The sequence below is a fragment of the Lissotriton helveticus genome, chromosome 6 (assembly GCF_964261635.1).
Source record: "Lissotriton helveticus chromosome 6, aLisHel1.1, whole genome shotgun sequence".
Classification (NCBI taxonomy): Eukaryota; Metazoa; Chordata; class Amphibia; order Caudata; family Salamandridae; genus Lissotriton; species Lissotriton helveticus.
Window position 1 is genome coordinate 1,787,057,400 of NC_136067.1, and position 19,760 is coordinate 1,787,077,159.

General features: G+C 46.4%; 2 protein-coding genes across 4 annotated transcripts in view; one reads left to right on the top strand and one right to left on the bottom strand.

The window, feature by feature from the left end:
- CAMKMT (calmodulin-lysine N-methyltransferase) overlaps window positions 1-11,108 on the bottom strand; it is a 1,527,883-nt gene extending 1,516,775 nt beyond the window's left edge. Inside the window, exon 1 of the mRNA XM_078649679.1 lies at window positions 10,973-11,108. Within this exon, the coding sequence (XP_078505805.1) occupies window positions 10,973-11,071 (99 nt within the window). The 5' untranslated portion in view covers window positions 11,072-11,108. The remainder of the gene's footprint in view (window positions 1-10,972) is intronic.
- Window positions 11,109-11,240: 132 nt separating this feature from the next.
- The window catches only part of PREPL (prolyl endopeptidase like), a 416,901-nt gene continuing 408,381 nt past the window's right edge, over window positions 11,241-19,760 (top strand). For 2 of the 3 annotated variants that reach the window (XM_078649675.1, XM_078649677.1), the window contains exon 1: window positions 11,282-11,538. The gene's annotated coding sequence lies outside the window, so the exon portion shown is untranslated. Of the gene's footprint in view, window positions 11,539-19,760 lie in introns of all 3 variants that reach the window. The other variant, XM_078649676.1, reaches the window with a different exon arrangement.

A 19,760-nucleotide genomic window follows, 5' to 3' on the forward strand; every position in this document is an offset into this window, starting at 1 on the left:
TATACACTGCCGCAAAGATCTTACCCCAAGTTTCGCAGTCACCAGCTTCGGGGACCAAGTCTTTTGGCATGCTAATTGTCAGAATCCTGTGTTTTTCACCAGGAGTCGTGTTAGCAAATACTGCTTCCAGCTGGTCAAACTTCTCCGCAAGCCAGAAAGGAAAATCATCCTTATTCTGGCGTCGCTTGCCCATTACTGCGTTCACCATCATAGGACTGAGCTTCGTTCCGCCCTGTCCGGTTGGAAGCGCCGCAACACCTGGGGCCCCGCCCGGGAGATTGCGGGTAATGTACAGCCCTAACGACCTAATCATGCTAATTGCGACTACATGTAGTCGTCTTAAGTCTGCAAGGGGACACGCCCCTTGTTGAGGATGCGGTGTAAATCCAGCCAAAACAGGCCAAGTTACACCCGGAATGGACAAAGGACCTAACCTCGGAGTTAACAAAGAGTGGGGTAGGGCGCCATTAAACCAAACACGGTGCTGCCAAGCATTAATCGGAACTTCCTGTGTCCTATAGGGAACATATTCCTGTGGCATGGCAGTGGGAGTGTATGTGTTGAACACATTAGTATTTGCATTCACCGCCGGGAAGGTCACCCATAAGTAAAAAATCTCGTATGGGTAAGCTACTTCCGCACTCCCACCATGCGGAATGTCCACCACGGCCATAGTGACACAAAAAGAAAGAGGTACAAAGAAAACTATGTAGCACAACTGGGTAGTAATTCAAAAAGAAACCGTTTGAAAAGAATCAAGATTGAAAAGACCTATATAACTATAGGCAGGTTTGTCCGACACCACTGTCCTCCGAAACAATAGTGAAAAGGGTTAAGGACTGATTGAAGCACTACTCAAGTGTCATGTAATAAGACCACCAACGGTTGGGCGCCATGTCGCAGGGATCCTGCTCTCACACAGAACTGTGCATAGAGACTTGGAACCTCAGTGAATTAGGGTGTGCCAAAACTCACCTTAGTACCCAAAATCCCCTACCAGACTAGCAATCAGTGTCTCATTGGTTCTTACAAACCCCCAATGTTTAGACAACCCAGAACATGGACTTGGAACACCTCCGGTAATGTGGAACACATGAACACTCTTTCGTTATACTATCATACCAGTTCAGAACGAGGAGTAAATGAAGACACGTGCAGGTTTGAAATATTTATTTCTAATGCAGTGTTCTCAAGCGCAGTATCTTGGCTAATACAAGCAAACATATTATAAGAAACAAAGTAATCAGCATAGTTACTAGTCCATAAAATACAAAGGGAGAAAGCATGTTAAAAAGCTAGAGGGAAGAAGGCTAAATGGCACCTAAGTCTTACCCTCCCTTGCTAGTATATTATATTATATCTAAAGAAGGTCTCTTTGGGTTTTAGAAGGGTGGCCCCACACCTCTGATCCTAGTGGAAAGGGATCACATCATCTTCCACCAGCTCTCTGCATGCGAAGAATCATCAAGTGTGTTGGCATGCTCTGTGCAGTGCAATATTAAACGCGCCTAAAGCCAGAGTTGGCCGCAGCTGCATATATGTTATGTCTAGGACGTGCGAAGATCAGACCTCACAACAACCACTGTGTTGAAATAACCTTGAAGGCCTCGGCACTCACTGTACAGACATAGCTTACCAAGCAAAGCTGATACAATAGCAAAACATATTATTCTCGTGTGAAGCAAAATATTCTACTAAGCTCAAAGCTCTAATAACAATATGTGCCGTGTGCAGAAGCAGCAGAAAGGAAAAATGGCATTTAAACTCCTAATAAGCTCATGCTAACTTAACACAGTGTGAAGGCAAAGCATATCTATATGACAATCGTCTATATAGCACAACCAATGCTGGACATGGTTGCTGTAATCAGAATGGAACGTACACTTAAGGGCCTGCTCCTCCCACCAACCACCATGTAAGCACGCATAGATGGGGGAGAAACAGGCCCCCATCGCCACACCCCTCTTTTGCAAGTACACATCATTGCTGAACATAAAATAGTTGTTAAAAAGACACCATGATGCTAGATCTAAAAGAATGTTATTGTGTGTGTAACAGACTAGGGGTCTTGAATCAAGAAAATGTTTTAAGGCATTTAACCCTGTCTCATGTTGGCTTGAGTGCTCCTCATTGCGCTGGGCAACTGAGTTGTTGGTATATATATATATATTACAACACTTTCTCCCTCTTCAAGGAAACGATGAGCCGTGCACAGTGCTTTCAAAGCATTTATTCGAGCATTTTTGGGCGATCCTGACGCGTTTCATTCCATCTTGGAACTTCTTCTGAGGTGAGCCCTAGCAAAAAGAAACTGATTGTGAGTCCCCACAGGTACAGATCTTTAACCATTCTTGGCCCTCTAGTGGGCATCAACATGATAATATTTCACAGTGCATGATGGTATGTGTGGTTTTCACAATTCAGTCCAAACATTACGAACCCTCCAGTGGGCTGCCTTTTTCAATTTTGAATGTCTCGATGGAGATAGTCTCCAATTCCGTGTTGCTCCGCACTGCAGACCCACTTTCAAGGCTGCTGAGGAACCATGCCAAATTCCAGTATCTGGCAGCGTCCGTTACCCAAGGTTCGATATTCACGAGCGGTGCGTAGCTCTGCGGCAGGACCAAGCCGCTACACATTACAACACTTTCTCCCCCTTCAAGGAAACGATGAGCCGCACACGCAACACAGTGCTTTCAAAGCATTTATTCGACCATTTTTGGGCGATCCTGACGCGTTTCATTCCATCTTGGAACTTCTTCTGAGGTTAGCCCTGGCAAAAAGAAACTGATTGTGAGTCCCCACAGGTACAGATCTTTAACCATTCTTGGCCCTCTAGTGGGCATCACAATTCAGTCCAAACATTACGAACCCTCCAGTGGGCTGCCTTTTTCAATTTTGAATGTCTTGATGGAGATAGTCTCCAATTCCGTGTTGCTCCGCACTGCAGACCCACTTTCAAGGCTGCTGCGGAACCATGCCAAATTCCTGGAAAACCACACATACCATCATGCACTGTGAAATATTATCATGTTGATGCCCACTAGAGGGCCGAGAATGGTTAAAGATCTGTACCTGTGGGGTAACATGCGAGAAATAAGCATGTATGCAGACTAAGGGACAAATCGTGTCCAGGAGTAGAATGTGTATGTTCTAAAGCAGAAATGTGTTCATCATTATCACTTTAACTTCTTTTTGAATGAAGCAGTTGAGGGGTTCAATCTGACTTCAGGGGTGGCAGTTCCAGATTCTTGGGGCAATATCTGAAAAGGCAATTGTTTGGTTTTTTTTTTACAAATTTTAATCAGCATTTAGAATAAGACATGCATAAAGGCTTGGTTATACTTTTTTTTTATAGAATTTCGGTGCTTTCAGCAGCAGGGTGCTAGTGCCTCTATATGCTCTACAGCCCCCGATAGCTCCAGTTTTTGTGCAAAGTATCTCGGGGTGTTGAAGAGCAGGGCTTTATAGGTCATGCATGCGATTTTCAAATGAATCCTTGTCTCACATGGGAGCTAGTTTTGAGATTTCAGATCAAAAGTTTTAATTTTAGATCCGGTGATGAGCCTAGCAGCGCTCTTAGTGGTGCCAGCTTAGATCTGGGTAGGCCGCAGAGGGTGTCACTTCCATAGTCCAACCTGGGAACCCCTAGGGCTTGAACAGCTGATTTGAAGTCATCAGGGTCTTATTTTTCTTAAGATGTTCATGTGGTAGTTTGCTCCTTTGGTGGCAGAGCTGATGTGTTCCTCCATGTTCAGGTTCTTGTCCAGCATTATCCCCAGAGATCTTGTTGAATCTATAATGTGTGGTAAGCAGTTAAGAGCTGTTAGTTGTTTCATCCATTCTGAAATATCCAGTGAGTGTTTGGATGGGGCAATTAAGAGGAATTCCGTTTTAAGAGCGTTTAGTTTGAGGTTGGTTAAAGGTCAGCAAGTTTTTGGTTTTTTGTAAGGTTGTATTGAGCGACCTAATATCTTCAACACCGCCACCTTCCCGGAGAGCTGGAAGCATGCCGAGCTCAGCGCCCTACTGAAGAAACCAACAGCGGACCCCACCGACCTCAAAAACTTCCGCCCCATCTCGCTCCTCCCTTTTCCTGCTAAAGTCATCGAGAAGATCGTCAACAGACAGCTTGCCGCCTTCCTCGAGACAAACGGATCCCTCGACCCCTCGCAGTCCGGTTTCAGAGCCAACCACAGCACCGAGACCGCCCTCATCACAGCCACTGACGACATCCGAGCCCTGCTCGACAACGGGGAAACAGCGGCGCTCATCCTCCTGGACCTATCTGCAGCGTTCGACACGGTCTGCCACCGCACCCTAGTTCAACGCCTCGGCAACATCGGCATCCAAGAGAAGGCACTGGAGTGGATCATCTCGTTCCTCGCCGGGAGAACACAGAGAGTCCGCCTCCCCCCGTTTCGATCCGAGACCACCGAAGTCATCTGCGGCGTTCCGCAAGGATCATCCCTCAGCCCCACCCTCTTCAACGTCTACATGAGACCTCTTGCAGCCATCGCACGCCAACACAACCTCAACATCATCTCCTACGCCGATGACACCCAGCTGATACTCTCCCTCACCAGAGACCCCGACACCGCCAGAACCAGCCTACACGAAGGGATGAAAGACGTCGCCGAGTGGATGAAGAACAGCCGCCTGAAACTGAACTCAGACAAGACGGAAGTCCTCATCCTGGGACCATCGCCCTCCGCCTGGGACGACTCCTGGTGGCCCCCGGCCCGGGGCACCACTACCAAGCCAACAGACCACGCACGCAACCTGGGCGTCATCCTGGACTCCTCACTCTCGATGACCAGACAAGTCAACGCCGTCTCCTCATCATGCTTTCTCACCCTACGCATGCTTCGCAAGATCTTCCGATGGATCCCGACCGAAACCAGGAAGACGGTCACCCAGGCACTCGTCACCAGCCGACTGGACTACGGAAACACCCTCTACGCCGGAACCACAGCCAAGCTACAGAAAAGACTCCAACGCATCCAGAATGCCTCCGCCCGACTCATCCTGGACATCCCCCGACGCAGCCACATCTCCGGCCACCTGAGAGAGCAGCACTGGCTCCCTGTCAACAAGAGGATCACGTTCCGGCTCCTCACCAACGCACACAAATCTCTCCACGACCTGGGCCCCAAGTATCTCAACGACCGCCTGACCTTCTACACGCCCACCCGCCAGCTACGGTCTACCAGCCTCACCCTCACCGCCGTACCACGCATCCGAAGAGCCACCGCCTGAGGCAGATCCTTCTCCTACCTGGCGGCCAAGACATGGAACTCCCTCCCCATCCACCTTCGGCTGACCCAGGACCATCTCGCCTTCAGGAGACAACTCAAGACCTGGCTGTTCGAGCAGTAGTGGACCCTCCCTTCCCCAAGCGCCTTGAGACCCTTCCGGGTGAGTAGCGCGCTATACAAATGTTATGATTGATTGATTGATTGAGTCATTAGGATCATTCTAGTCTAGGTTAAAATCTCAGAGGAAGATCTGGGTGCAGTGTTGTCCTGCGTTAGTTGAGATAGTTTCCATAATTTGTTATATCAACGTGATGTTATCACCTGGTGGGTGGTAGAGATTGCATGCAATTTGCACAATCGACTGTTGTTGCTCAAAATAGCAATGCATAAGTATTTGTATGATGATAGGGCAATGTTATGTGACTGTTTCACTGAGAGATTGTTTTGGTGTATGCAAGCAATACGCCACCTGGTTTCCGGGTCTATCTAATCTTATGATGTCATGATTAGGTGGAACTAGTAAGTAAAGGATTTGTGTGGAGGCAGGCATTATTTAAGCATGTATCAGTCAGGATTAGTAGGCCCAGCTTGTGTACAAGGATGAAGTCTGCGATATCCCCCGCATGTTTCACTGGCAATCTGCAACTTAGTAGCATGCATTTCAGGTGCAGTTTTGACAACTCAGTTGTGCTAACTCCTGAATGGACTACCAAAGTTGGTACTTCAAGGTATCAAAAGAATTGTTACCTTAAACACGACTTCATGCTAAAGTAAAATTTAATGTAACTTTTGAGTAAAACCAACTTTTAGACAGTAGCAACTCTGTTACCCAAGCATTCCAGCAGCCATTCGGAGATGCTGGTCACAAGACAGCCTTCTTCCTTCCCGGGAAGAAGTGTGAATGACTCCAGGGAAAGGAGATAATAGATGCCTGCCATTGGAAGAGGTGTTACCACTCCCTGGCAGGATGCCACACAAGATGTGAGGCCAAAAGGCGAACTTCAAAAGGGGAGCCACCTTTGAAGGGCAAATGGTTGACAAACAAGACAGGTGCTGCTGTTTTATCCTATTAGACAGGTTGGCGTCAGGGACTGAGAAGAAATATCAGTTGCCAAACCAGTTTTCCCATGGAAGTGTAGTCCTCAGGTAGCCACCCACTGAGAGAGGGGTTCTGTCATTATGGCAGTGGGCAGAACAGTGCATTCTGGGACAGCTAGTTGCCACACACTGCAGGAAGTCCTCATCAGGTGGGAAGGGATCTAGTGGCCCATTGGCTAGTAACCACTGTATTCCCCAGAGGGCACTTGCTAGGCATAAATAGGTCACCCATGGCAACAAGACCTCAGATCACATCTGGGCTGGAGAGAGGACCAATGTAGGACTGCCCTGTTGTTTCTTGGACCTGGCAAGAAAGCTGAACTGCACCTGCTGTTCCTTGGGCTAGCAAAGAGTGGGCTGTGCCTAAGGTGCCTGGATCGTGGAAAAGTCACTCTCGAGCCCCAGACAGAAGTGACTCCAAGAGTCAGTTGACTGACTCCCTGTTTCCAGCTACAGTGCCACAACAAGCTAAAGAAGCCCGACTTGCTAGTCAGTAGCCACCATTGCTTGATCGATTCTGACCACTGACATGAAGCTAATGAGGCCTAGCCCCGATGCTCAAAAGTTGCACCAGAAACTGCTGGAGTGCAATTTGGCTATCCAAGAAGGAGGGAACCACGGAGTTTGACGTGACTGGAGACCAGTAGTCCAGTGGCAACTAGACTTTCGCTGGCCCCACCAGAACTTCAAGGGACATAGACACCTGTGGCCAAAGTAACCTCACCAAGACTACAGACCAAGATATAGCTCCAAAAAGCCCTCTGTCAACCACACAGATTGTATGCATCTTACAGCATCTTCAGCATCCAGCATCCTGCATCCCTTGCGTCAGGACGACTCCATTGATGACTATGGCTGTTTACTGATAGAGCCTTGAACTGGACTTGAGACTGTTTTGGTGGCAAAGGTAGACGCTCTACATACCGATACTGGCCCCCTTGACTTGCTCCCTACTGCAATTGATTGCCCAAAGCACACCAGAGTACCCGAACACACCTTCCCAAATGTGTTATAAAGTTTTTTCTAACCGCTGTAATTACCAATGCTTGTTTACATGCTGAGAGAAAAGCAGTGATTTACATTTTATTTAAAAATCTACATTTCTAGAACTCTCCTAAGCATTTTGTTTTGGGGTCTAAATATTCATAAAAATAAGATCTATTTTTATAAATTGGTGTCAGATTTCTTTCAAGTTGTGTGGCTTTCTTGTTCGGTTGTTTGGTACTTCTAAATGCTTAGCACTTGTTCCTTCACTATGTCCTGCTCTCCAACACCCTTGTGCTGGAACTATCACTTTCTCAGGTTCTCACCTTCCTGTCTCAGTCTCCTATACTCTGTCTATTTCCCTCAATTTCTCCTGCCCCCTTGCTAAGGCTTTCCATCTGTCTTTATCTTCGGTCATCCTCCCCGTCTGACTCTTTTATTGTCTTTCTCTAAAACTTTCTCTCTCTTTCACTTATTCTCTCTCAGGTGACAGTGAACACAGGGAGCGTCGAGGCAAGACAGCCAGCCCTGTGAGCAGAGGGCAGGACTAGAGTATGTGGAAGGCAGAAACAGGGTTGAAGTCCCTAGAGGAGGTACAGCCAGAACATTGCTCGCAGCAGTAGATGGGTGGGAGGTAGAACAGGAAGCTAGGGGCACGGGGGTAGGCAAGGATAGGATACCTTGGCTGCAGAGGTGATGGCTCTGGAGAATAGACAGGGCGTGCGGCTATGGATTGCAGAGGCAAGGTATGTTTCAGGGGAGTGCAGACATCTTTGAAACACAAAAGACAACTAGGCGGGAGCCAGCAATGTGAGAGGGGCTCTTGTAAGTCTTCAGCACTGCAAGCCTCAATTAGAGAGTTCATCAGCCGCAGCACATCCTTACGTGCACAGGGGCCCTGCCTCCGCATTTTTTGTCACAGACATGAACAGTGACTTTTGCTCAGCATGAATGGCAATCTATATGTTCAGGTCAAGTAACTAGGAGGTATACATGTGCTAAATGTACAGGCCCCTGGCTGCCTGAGCTGAACTTTGCTTGACTGAAGATGTCACAGCTTCTGTGAGTGTGACCTCTTCAGTCTGGCAAAGCACTTGGAGGACTTCAACTCATATGACGTGGAGCATCACTGATAGCCACGGACCTGGACGCTCCAGTTTTAAGCCATGTCACAGAGTTGTGTGGGTTCAGCAAGTCGCAGAGACCCCGTCCAATCTCTGTGACGAGGTAGGGACTGCAGCTTCATTCATTGGTGATATGAGAGGGCAGTCCAACAGTTCTGGAACCTCCAGGCTTACCTCCAGAGGTGCTTTAGTCAGTATGTTTGGTGTGTGCATGTGTGTATGTATATTGGTAATTGAGTGTTGTGAATGGGTATCTGCATGTATGAATGCTTGGCCCCTCTCTGACCAAATTACGGCAGTCACTGGAGTTCATCAGTGAGCAGGGAGTGAACCACTGCAGAGGGTGTCGCATGGAGTACATTGTCCCACTAAGCCCTATCCTGAAATGTACTTCAGAGATATTGGAAGTATTGCAATTTGTACCCCCTCCATTTCCCCAGATGCATTGTGTATTCCTGGTGAGGAAAAAAGTCAACTTTGTTAGATGGTACAATTGCAACAGACATTTGAAATGACGCAGCATTAAAAAAAAGTCTTAATCACGTTTGGTGCTTTCTAAGTTATTGTTCACTTTCGGTTCTACTGTCACAGTCCGGGATTCCAGTGCATGGGCATCTAAGGCCAAGCTTAGTCCCCCATCTGGCCTCTGGCTCACCCCCGTGATCTTCCCTACACCCAAGGATTACCACTTTTGATGAAGAAGCAGGAGATCTGGTTGGCACAATATAAGACCCAGTTCCAAACAAGTGCTGGCCCACCACCTGACAAATAAAGCACGGACAATTAGTGTTCTTGCCTGTAACCTTTGTGAGTAGGGTAGTCTCAGCACTGTCAGTTTTCGGCCTCTTTAAAGAGTGTTTGTGTGACTGATGGAGCAAGGATTCAAGAAAATGAAACTTGCTCGGATCAATCTCTCATTAACAAGTACTAACCACTAGAATAGGAAAGAAATGGAAAATAACATGCGCACGGCATTCACATATGGGGGAAAAGAGCTTTAAGCGCGCTTAAATAACAAAGAATAATTTGCAAAGCGACCGAATCCCGCAGGAAACTGGAAAACGCTTTTGCAAACCAGAACTACGTAAATAACCATGTGACTAACCCGTTTGAGAGGGAAACCTTGCACGCATGTGCAAGGGTTACTAACTGTAGGCGTTGAAGCACCGCATGCCAGGCATATGCCTGCCTGAACTTTAAAAGAAGATGTTGCTGCTAATGCTTTTGCTTAAAGAAAGAAAATATAACATGGGTTAGAGTAGAACTGGGTGGTGAACAGTGATGATCACATATTTGAGAAATTAACATCTGTTTGTGATTCCTTTATTAATTGTGTACGTTTGGGCTTGAAGTTATAAGCCAAGGGAAAATATGGCGGTGGAAACGTAATCAAGCTGAGTCTGTGCACTAGAATTATGATGCTGACCGGACCGTTGACAGGCTGCCAAGAGCCAAGGAGTCACTGTGTGAACGCTATCCTCGACTGCAGAATCCTATTGAAGAATTGTTTAAATTGATACAACCAACGCATGGGAAAATAATAAGGCAGAATAATAAATGAGCTAAAGGGGAAGGGTTTTGCTAAACAAAGCAATTAGTTAAGAAATTGAGTATGACAGCATGAGGTGATTACAACTCCCCTGCCCTTGTCCAATCACAGTCCTTGATCCACTGATATTTGCAACTTTTAAGGGTGGGACAAGCAGAAACAAAGACTATATTTAAGGTGACTAAAAGATTAAGGGTGCTGCTTTCTGCTTAGTGCTTTTGGTGCTGTTAGTGCTGCTGGAGATTGCTGATTATATGCTGAGAGAGGTGTGGTCGAGAGCTGCTGCTGGAAGAAGAGAAAAGACTTGGAAGATTCATTCCTAAGAGACAACCTGATTAGATTGAAGATTGCGGAGGAATATCGAGGAGGGAGTAAGAGATGGATGCGCTCCGGTGCGTCAGGGTTCAAGAGAAGCTTTAGTAAGTATTATCCTATCCTGTCCAATAGTCTTTGTCTCCTGATTCTTAATCAGGAGACCTCCATTAGTCCTTTGGCCAGAGGGTTGGGTTTCCTGTTTCACCATTGGGTAATTATTATTCTGTCTTAAATTTGAATATCTTTTGCAAATCTATGATTTATTAAGTATTTTGTCTTTTCATCTACTCTCAATGCATTGAATTGTTGAATGAGTCTTTCAATTGAATGTATTTGATAAATGAATTTTTCTCTCCCTTGAAAGTTGATGGAGTTGGCACTGTGAATGTTTGAGTGACTGTTTCTATTCTGTATGTGGCAGGCTATCTCCAAGTAATGTGTGAGGCTATCTCTTAGTCACGTGAGGCTGTCTCTAAGCCATAAGATAACTGACATCTACATACATTTCTGGGGTTGCCTCTAAGCACTAAAGGAGCTGCTGTTTCCAACGTAAGTGACTGTTACTGTTTCACGTGCAATGTCTGGGGTACTCCTTGACTGAGAGAGTGGCAGGCACAGATCCCGGGAAGCTGCGCTGCCCTTACCTGTCTCAGAAGCGTCCACCTGGCTCTAGCGGCGGAGCCTCCCTCGGCTCGGGCTGCAGCAGGTGGTGATTGCCCATTGCCAACTCCGGTCGACTCCATCCAGCTGATGTTGCTTCAGCCGTGGTTTTGAACTTGCCGCTGTGTTTAGGAATCCGCTGATGACGCGAGAGGCGGTACTCTCTCTCCTCCAATAGCTGTGGGCGCCCCCTCGAGCCCCTGTTCCAGGTAGCGGTTCGTAGGCAATGACAGACGTCACTGCGCACAAAGAGAAACCCCCGGGCAGCATCCAGCTGTCAGTGACGTCATCGCCGTGCGCCACTCCTTTCTGTTCGGGCAGGAGAAGACGCCGTGGGATAGGACGAGTGAAAAGGAATGGCGCTGGTGGCGGCTAGAGCATAACAAAGTATGGTGAAATGAGTGATTGCCAGCATTGGAGGACGTTACGTCGTTAAATGACATTTGCTATGCCGTCATCTAAGCGCGCCGCGTCTGATTTAGGAAATGTGCATGTGCCTGTGCCGAACGTAAGGAGAAATTCGCAAACCAGCGTGCTTTCTGCATCTGATGTAAGCATTCTCAATATCAAGGATATCAACTAGTCTTCTTACTCCAATGAGCGGCAGTTTGTACACATGGTGAAATCAAGTGCAGGGTCTCGAGTAGTTCGGTATCTCTGATTCCAGTCACCGTTGGCACTGTATTTCGTGCCCGATGCTATGTTTTATTTTACAGATCGCTGTCATCTGACACTTTAACCCGGGTGCTTCAATTACATTAACCACTGCAACTATGCATCAATCTGTATGTTAAATCAAAGCAACCCTACCGTCACGTGGAGTGCCCTACTGATCCACCCACCTACATGTCAACTCATCCTGATTCTACGGATGACCCCACTTTTCACTTATATTAAACCTCCTAACAACCAAAATGCCCCCATAGATTTCAATCGGGGCGCTTTCTTTTCAAACCATTACCACCATTTAAACAACTGTTCGTTCTCCTTTCACTGTAATCAATGCTTTGAACAGAAACATAGAAGTGGAGGTACTCACTCTTTAGAATACATGTTTGCTCTGAGAAGTGCCGGTACTCTACATTTAGATGCCTGGCAACAGTGCTGAGAAGTGCAGGGACTCTTCCTTTCAAATGAAAGAAGTGCAGATACCCAGTACCTAACAGTACGGGCTCATTTAAAACATTTGACTTCACGCTCATTTAAAAGTCATCAGGTTTTTATGTCTGCCCTTATTGGTAATTTTCTTAAACAGTTGGCTGCTTCATTCCATTTGCTATTGGCATGTGTAAGCATACCTTAACATATAAGACATTTTGCAGTTAGGTTATAGTTTTTTTCTTCCATCGGAAGCCTCCCATTTCGGTGGCATAACTTCCTGGAAGTTTAAGGCGTCCTGCAACCAACATAGGTACTGCTTTGATTTTTGATAGCATGAACATATTCTCGCTCTATGCAAAATGTGCCTCTTCCGCTGAGATCGCAGTAGCGGCTACACTTTGCAGAGCCCATATAACACCTTTGTTTTACTTATACACTCTGTGACATATCCTTGGCATCCACTAAACTGGCACACAACACATCTACTGTATGGATACCTTTGTTAAACCCCTGTTGCAACTCAATTGAATTCGAATCACCTGACACCTCCATTTCAGCCAGGCACCTATTACCGCGATCCAGTAACTCGTTTGCACTTAAATACCCTGAGATAACATAACTGCACTTGGACATCATATAACATTTCAACTGCACTCATAAACTGTGCATCTTGTGTACTGCACAGAGACCTTGATTGATATACCCATGGCAGTGGGATCCGCTATAACACCTCTATTCACCTAAACTCTGTTTGACACTTTTGCTTCACTCAGACCTCATGTAATACATCTTTTGCATTCATAACTCGTATGACCTCTCCCCTGAACTCAGATCCCTTATGACACCTCTTTTGCACCAATATTCCATGTGAGACCTTCCCTGATTCAGACCCCATTTGGCACCTTTCAAGCATCCATGCGCCTTACACAACAGCTACACATAAACCCATTGTGGCATCACCACTGTATTTCTATAAAATCCCCACTTTATACAAACTCTAAATGACGTATTCACCGTGACCTTATGTGACACCTGAATAGCACTAAGATCCTCCATAAGGCATCCATAGCACTTCATACCATTTAAAAACCCCACTGGAGTAAGACTCATTGTTAAAAACCACTGTATTAACACTTCCACTACACTAGGACCCAAGGTTATATGCATACTGCAGCCATATCTCCTTTGACAATTATACACCCCAGTGACACCTCTGCTTCTTTAGATCCCATAATGCCTTCATTTGTTTTATTTCTGTTTTTGTAAAGAGCCAGCAAGTTACTTTCTGGCTACTTTACTGACCAGACACATGGCATCTGATCCAAACAGCCATACGCCACCTACTGCTGTTGATTGACTGATTGTAGAGAACATTTCTAGATGCAAGTAACCCAGCACATTCATAGAGCTGAGCCTAGAGTCTGGCCTGGTCCTAAGTGCCAAAGCATTAGCCAGGCCTTTGAAAGCTTTGGCAGGTAAATCATGCAGCTCGTGTCTGCCTAAACCCTCCTTTTTAAAACGTATAAGTCACCCCTAAGGTACCCCTTGACCTCCACCGGGCACGGTGCACTCGACGTGTAAAAAGTAGGACATGTGTGTTTAAGGTTTACAACATTAGGCCTAGAGAAATCTACTCGCCCACTCGCTATGACGAGTCAGATTTTAGCGAGACAAGCTATTTTTAGGGTGTACTAGCCCTGTCTGGTGAGCTAGCAAAGAACAGGAGTTCTGTTCATTCACAAAGTGAATGAGCTGTAAAGATGACTTTAAATCTTGTTTTTATCTTGTCACTTTAGCTGTGTGTTTTAAGACAGAGGTCAAATGTTAGGCTATGTCTTCTGACAAATCACTGCTTGCTTTTTCCTGGAGATTGGTGTTTGCTTTTCTTTCTCTGACTGCAATAGTTAGAGGATTTTGTAACATGAACTATGTGACAATCATGTTAAATAGCTTGTAAATGAACAGTATAAATGTTTAAAAATATATTTCAGTTGTTAGAAAAACACTTCTTTTTAATTCTAAAGAGAGATAAAAACAAAGATTTTAATATGATCAAAACAAATCAGAATACTTTACTTGGTGATGTGTAAATGATCAATATTTGCTGAAACCCAGTTTCAACAAATTATAGTTCCTATAAGTAAAACTGAAAGGTAGTGTGGAAGTTTTTGGCCATTTCATTGGAAAATGTAGGTGACAGTGCGCTACTCCATCATGCTTTAGTGATATATTTATTAAAAGAGAGAGTTTTTAAATTGAAACTGAGAAACATTCCTTTCCCCCATTCTGATGACCATTCTTTAGTGAACGAAGAGGCAAGTCAGGTGTCATGTGTACCATATATGTGGGCTAGAGTTTTACTACTCATCGAGAAAAAGTTCAGCCTGTCAAATCAAATAAAAGAGTTTTTGTACAGCGCACATTCCAAACTCACATATTTGGAGGCAGTCGTGTATGTGGTAATGAATTTAAAGGTGACTCAGTGAAATAAAATATTTGCTTAGGATCACACTATTTGAGACAAGTTTATAGGGCAATCGCATTACAGTTAGGTCAAGTAGATCATTCAAGTCACTAGACCTTTAAGTCTGGTAACATTATTTCAAGGCCAGCCTTACAATGAAAAAACTCATAATGTCAATTTTTCACTGTTGTAAGGCCTATCTCTCCCACAGACTAACATTGGGTTTCCTAATTACAGTTATTAAGTGCTACTTTTTGATTGCGAGTGATAAGGAAATGTTGTTTACACTCAAATGGATTGTAATGTAGGCTAGTGTATGGCTTACAGGCAGTGAGACAAAAAAAGCCCAGGTGTGAAGGGAGAGGGTGTTCCTGACAGGATGCCTAGGGAGAAACTGTACCTTGCCCTGATTACATTTTAAAGGGCTCTTCCTGCAGTGCACATAAATTAAGCTACCAAACCTGTCCTTTCTTTGGTCCTCCTAGACATTTTGGAATTAGGACAATGGGAAGGGGAAGAACTGACCAGAACCAGGTTTTGGAGCAGGTCAGGCAATTCTTCCATATCAAGGCTGACACCAGGTATAAAAATAGGATGTTAAGAACCACTCATCAGAACACTATTGGGCCTGTGGAAGATTCAGCAGAAGGACTGCCCTGCTGTGTGAGGAAGAGGCACTGCTCTGCTGACTGAAGAAAGGATTGGACCTGCTTGCCAGAGTGACTCCAAGGATCAGTTGACTAACCTCCTGTTTGAGCTACAGGGACACCAAAAGCTTCCCACGGTCTGCCCTGCAACCGCCCAACTCACCAGCACCAACTGGACCTGCTTGAACCCTGCTACTGGGGTCTGTTGGAGTGAGTTGCTGAGCCTGGGTCAGCCCAGGTGCTGGTGGCACCCCAGCGCTTCAGAGCCTTCCTACTGGGGCTGGCTCATGCTGTACCTTTAGCAGGACATTTGGGGCTGGACAAGACATTTGAGAGGCTTGTCACCCACTTCTACTGGCCTCAAATGCGCAAGAGTTCTGATACTCTTTGCAGAACCTGTCAGACTTGCCAGGCAAGTGGTAAGAGTGGGAGGAAGAGGAATGCTCCTCTCCAATCTTTCCCTGTAGTCAGCACCCCCTTTGAGACGGTGGGCATTGACATTGTGTGGCCTCTGGATCCCAAGACAGCCATGGGCAACAGGTTCATCCTGGACCATGCCATCCGGTACCTGGAAGCAATCCCTCTCCGGACGATGACAGTCCCCGTGGTGGGCCGTACACTGATGGGTATTTTCTCCCGTGTGGGGTTCCCCAGAGAGGTGGTGTCCGACCGGGGTACTACTTTCATATCTAGGTATATGAAATCTCTTTGGAAGTAGTGCAGTGTAACCTATAAGTTCACCACGCTTTACCACCCCCAGGGTAACGGGCTGGTGAAGAGATTTAACCGGACCCTAAAGGGCATGATTATGGGTCTTGAGAAACCCATAAGGCTTAAGTGGGACGTCCTCTTACCATGCCTATTGTTTGCTTACAGAGAGGTGCCACATAAGTCCTTAGGGTTCAATCCATTTGAGCTCATGTATGGTCACCCTGTAAGTGGACCCTTGAGTTTGGTGAAGGAGGGCTGGGAGAAGGCTCCGAGTAAACCCCCCCAGGATGTTAGCTACACGCTGGCCTTGAGAAACCAAATTAGGCATTTCAGGCAACTCGCTCAGGCAAATCTGGACGCCAGCCAGGAAGAGATGGTATGACCAGAATGCCGCTCTGGTCGAGTTTCAACCTGGGTAAAATGTATGGGTGATGGCACAAGTGGACTAGGCCTTATGAGGAGGTGGAGCGCAGGAGCGAAGTGACCTACCTGGTTGACTTACAGTCTCCTAGGAGCCCTCTGAGGGATCTCCATGTGAACCTCCTGAAACCCCATTTTGAGAGGTCTGCTGTGACCATGCTCTTGGCTACAGATGATGGGGTGGAAGAGGAGAGTGAACCTCTTCTTGACCTCCTGTCAGCTAGGGAAAAGGATGGGTCAGTGGCTGGGGTCAACCTCCTGCCTACCCTGATCATAGAACAGCAGAAGGACTGTCGCCAGGTGTTGGGCCAGTTCGCCTCCCTGTTCTTCCTGACCCCAGGAGTCACCCATTGGTGTGTCCATGATGTGGACACTGGAGACAGCCTGCCTGTAAAACAAACATTTTACAGAGTAGCTGATAAGGTCAGGGCCATCATCAAGGAGGAGGTCTCCAAGATGCTGGCGCTAGGGGTAATTGAGCCATCCAGCACCCCTGGGCTAGCCCAGTGGTCCTTGTGCCAAAAGCTGTTGTGCCTGATGCCACCCCAGAACTCCGGTTCTGTGTGGATTACCGTGGGCTCAATGCGGTCACCAAGACTGACGCTCACCCCATCCCCAGAGCTGATGAGCTCATGGATGGGCTGGGAGCTGCCCGGTACCTCAGTACATTTGACTTGACGTCTGGGTACTGGCAGATTGCCTTGACCGAGGGGGCCAAAGAGTGGTCAGCGTTCTCAGCACCAGAGGAGCACCACCAATTCAGGATTATGCCCTTTGGGTTGAAGAACGCCCGTGCCCTTCCAGAGACTGGTTAACCAGGTGCTATGTGGGCTGGAGGAATTCAGCACCGCCTACCTGGATGCCATTGTTGTGTTCAGCTCCAGTTGGGAGGAACATTTGCAACTCCTCTGCAAAGCGTTGAAGGCCCTGCAGAAGGCAGGCCTCACTATCAAGGCAAGTAAATGCCAGATAGGGCAGGGTTCTGTGGTGTACTTAGGACACCAAGTAAAGAGCGGCCAGGTGGCGCCCCTACAGGCAAACATTTATACCATTCTGGACCCAGACAGAGGTGTGAGCCTTTTTAGGACTCACACGGTGTCTGAAGGGGTATGGCACCATTGTTGCCCCCTTGACAGGACTGACTTCAAAGAAAGAGTCCAAGAAGGTGATCTGAACTGATGCTTACTAGACCGCTTTTGATGCCCTGAAAACTGCCATGTGCGTGGCACCCGTGCCCTGAAAACTGCCATGTGCTCAAGGCACCCGATTTCACCAAAGAGTTTGTGGTGCTGACAGATGCTTCAGAGCATGGTGTGGGACCAGTACTCTTACAATTGAACAACAAGGGCTTGGACCAACCCATAGCTTTCATTGGCAGGAGGCTACTTCCCAGGGAACAGAGGTGGAGTGCAATTGAAAGGGAAGCTTATGCTGTGGTCTGGGTGCTGAAGAAGCTGAGGCCCTACCTACTTGTTTGGGACTCACTTGCTGGTTCAAACAGACCACAGGTCCCTCAGATGGTTGATGCATATGAGGGGTGAGAACCCAAAAAAAAATGAGGTGGTCCATCTCCCTACAGGCAATGGACTTCACGGTGGAACACCGCCCTGGAACAGAACACGCCAATGCTGATGGTCTGTCCAGATTTTTCTGCCTTAGTGATGAGAGCTCCCATGAGGGTGGATAGTTCATCCCACTTTTCAGCTGGAGGGGACACGTGTTAGACCTGGCATTTCTTGTAGCGGTTACCCCAGACATTTTGCCTCTACCTCCTCCATTTTTGATTCTGTGATGGATTTTGTTTTGCTGGCTTAGATGCTTTGGGCACTTTGCCACTGTTGATCAGTGTCAAAGTGCAAGTGTTCCCTGTATAAAGTGTTATGGTAATTGGTTGTCCATAGTTGGTATGTTAGTAAAGTCCCTAGTAAAGTGCACTATGTGTGCCAGGGCTGGTAATGCAAATGTTACTGGTGTGCCTGCAGCACTAATTGTGCCACCCACACAAGTAGCCCTAAAAAGAGATCTCAGGCCTGTCACTGCAGTGCTTGCGTGCAGTTTGTTAACTGCTTTGTTGTCCCGACAAGTGCACCCACTTGCCAGGCCTTACCTTCCCATTTTAAGCACATCAAACACCCATATAGTAGCCCAAGGTACCCCCCCGCCTCCCCAGGGCAGGGTGCAGTGTATGCAAAAGGTAGGACATGTACTGAGGTGTGCACCATTTCCTGACAGTGAAATAATGCCAAATTCGTTTTTCTCTGTTGCAAGGCCATCTTGCCCATAGGACAGAATGGGGAATGCTGTGACACATGTTTCCAGCATATCTTCCCATAGGCATAAGATGGAGAGATGGAGTTTAGTGTGCCTGAACTCAGAATTTAATAACTCATCTTTTTGCAAAGATGGTTTTTGAATTGTGTGCTTAGAATTGCATTATTCTTGCATCACGACCTGCATTATTCCTGCGTTACGAACTGCATTAGTACGTGCATTAAGGAATGCGTTATTACTACATTATGAACTACGAACTGCATAGCATTGCATTAGGACTGCAATCGATCATTGTGCACAGCTCATTAATACCGCAAGAACCTATAAGTGATTGCTGGCAAAGTGAAATATTACGAATACTCATATGTTGGATTTCTGTCGTTTGGTCTCATCATATTCCTTTTGATAAAGATACCCCTATTTTTATAAAAACAAGTGTGGTGTCCATTTGTGGTGTTATCACTGTGTTACGGGGAGTGTAGTTCCAAATACTTTACACATTGCCTTGGAGATAAGCCTGACTGTTCGTGCCAAGCTACAAGGCGGTGAGCAGGGGTTATCTAAGAGTGTGTCCCTGCTTTCCCTGACTAGAAGCAGGGGTCCCTATTTGGACTAAGGTACCAACCTCAGCCAACTAGAGACCCCCAGTTCTAACACAAACCAAACCAAAACAGTACAGGAGAACTGCTACCCCCTTTGAGAATTGGAAATAATATCACCACACAGAACAATAGTACAACTCAAATCGTCAAACAACTAACTATCCCACAGGGGTGTGGAATCTAATAAAATATCTACTGGTCCATGGGACAGGTTGCTTCATAAATCTACTTGTCCTGTAAAAACATCCATTTGTCACTTTGGTGTCACACAGTGCAGCGACAAATTATGGCAACAATCACATTATCTAAAAGCTCTGATATTAGCCATTTTGATAATGCCAGGGCTCATACAATAGCTGGGTTTGAATTCTCTCAATTTCCTTATTTTGCCACCTTTCCACAGATCTGCATACTAGGGCTGGAGGTTGCGTTGAGTAGTCGTTCCAGGGTTTGAATGCCCTTTTGAGTCTGAGCAAACCTACTAAACTTTATAGTTTAGGGACTTTCGCCAACTCTTCTCTAATCTTTTCTCAGGATGAAAAAGGTTGTAAATTTA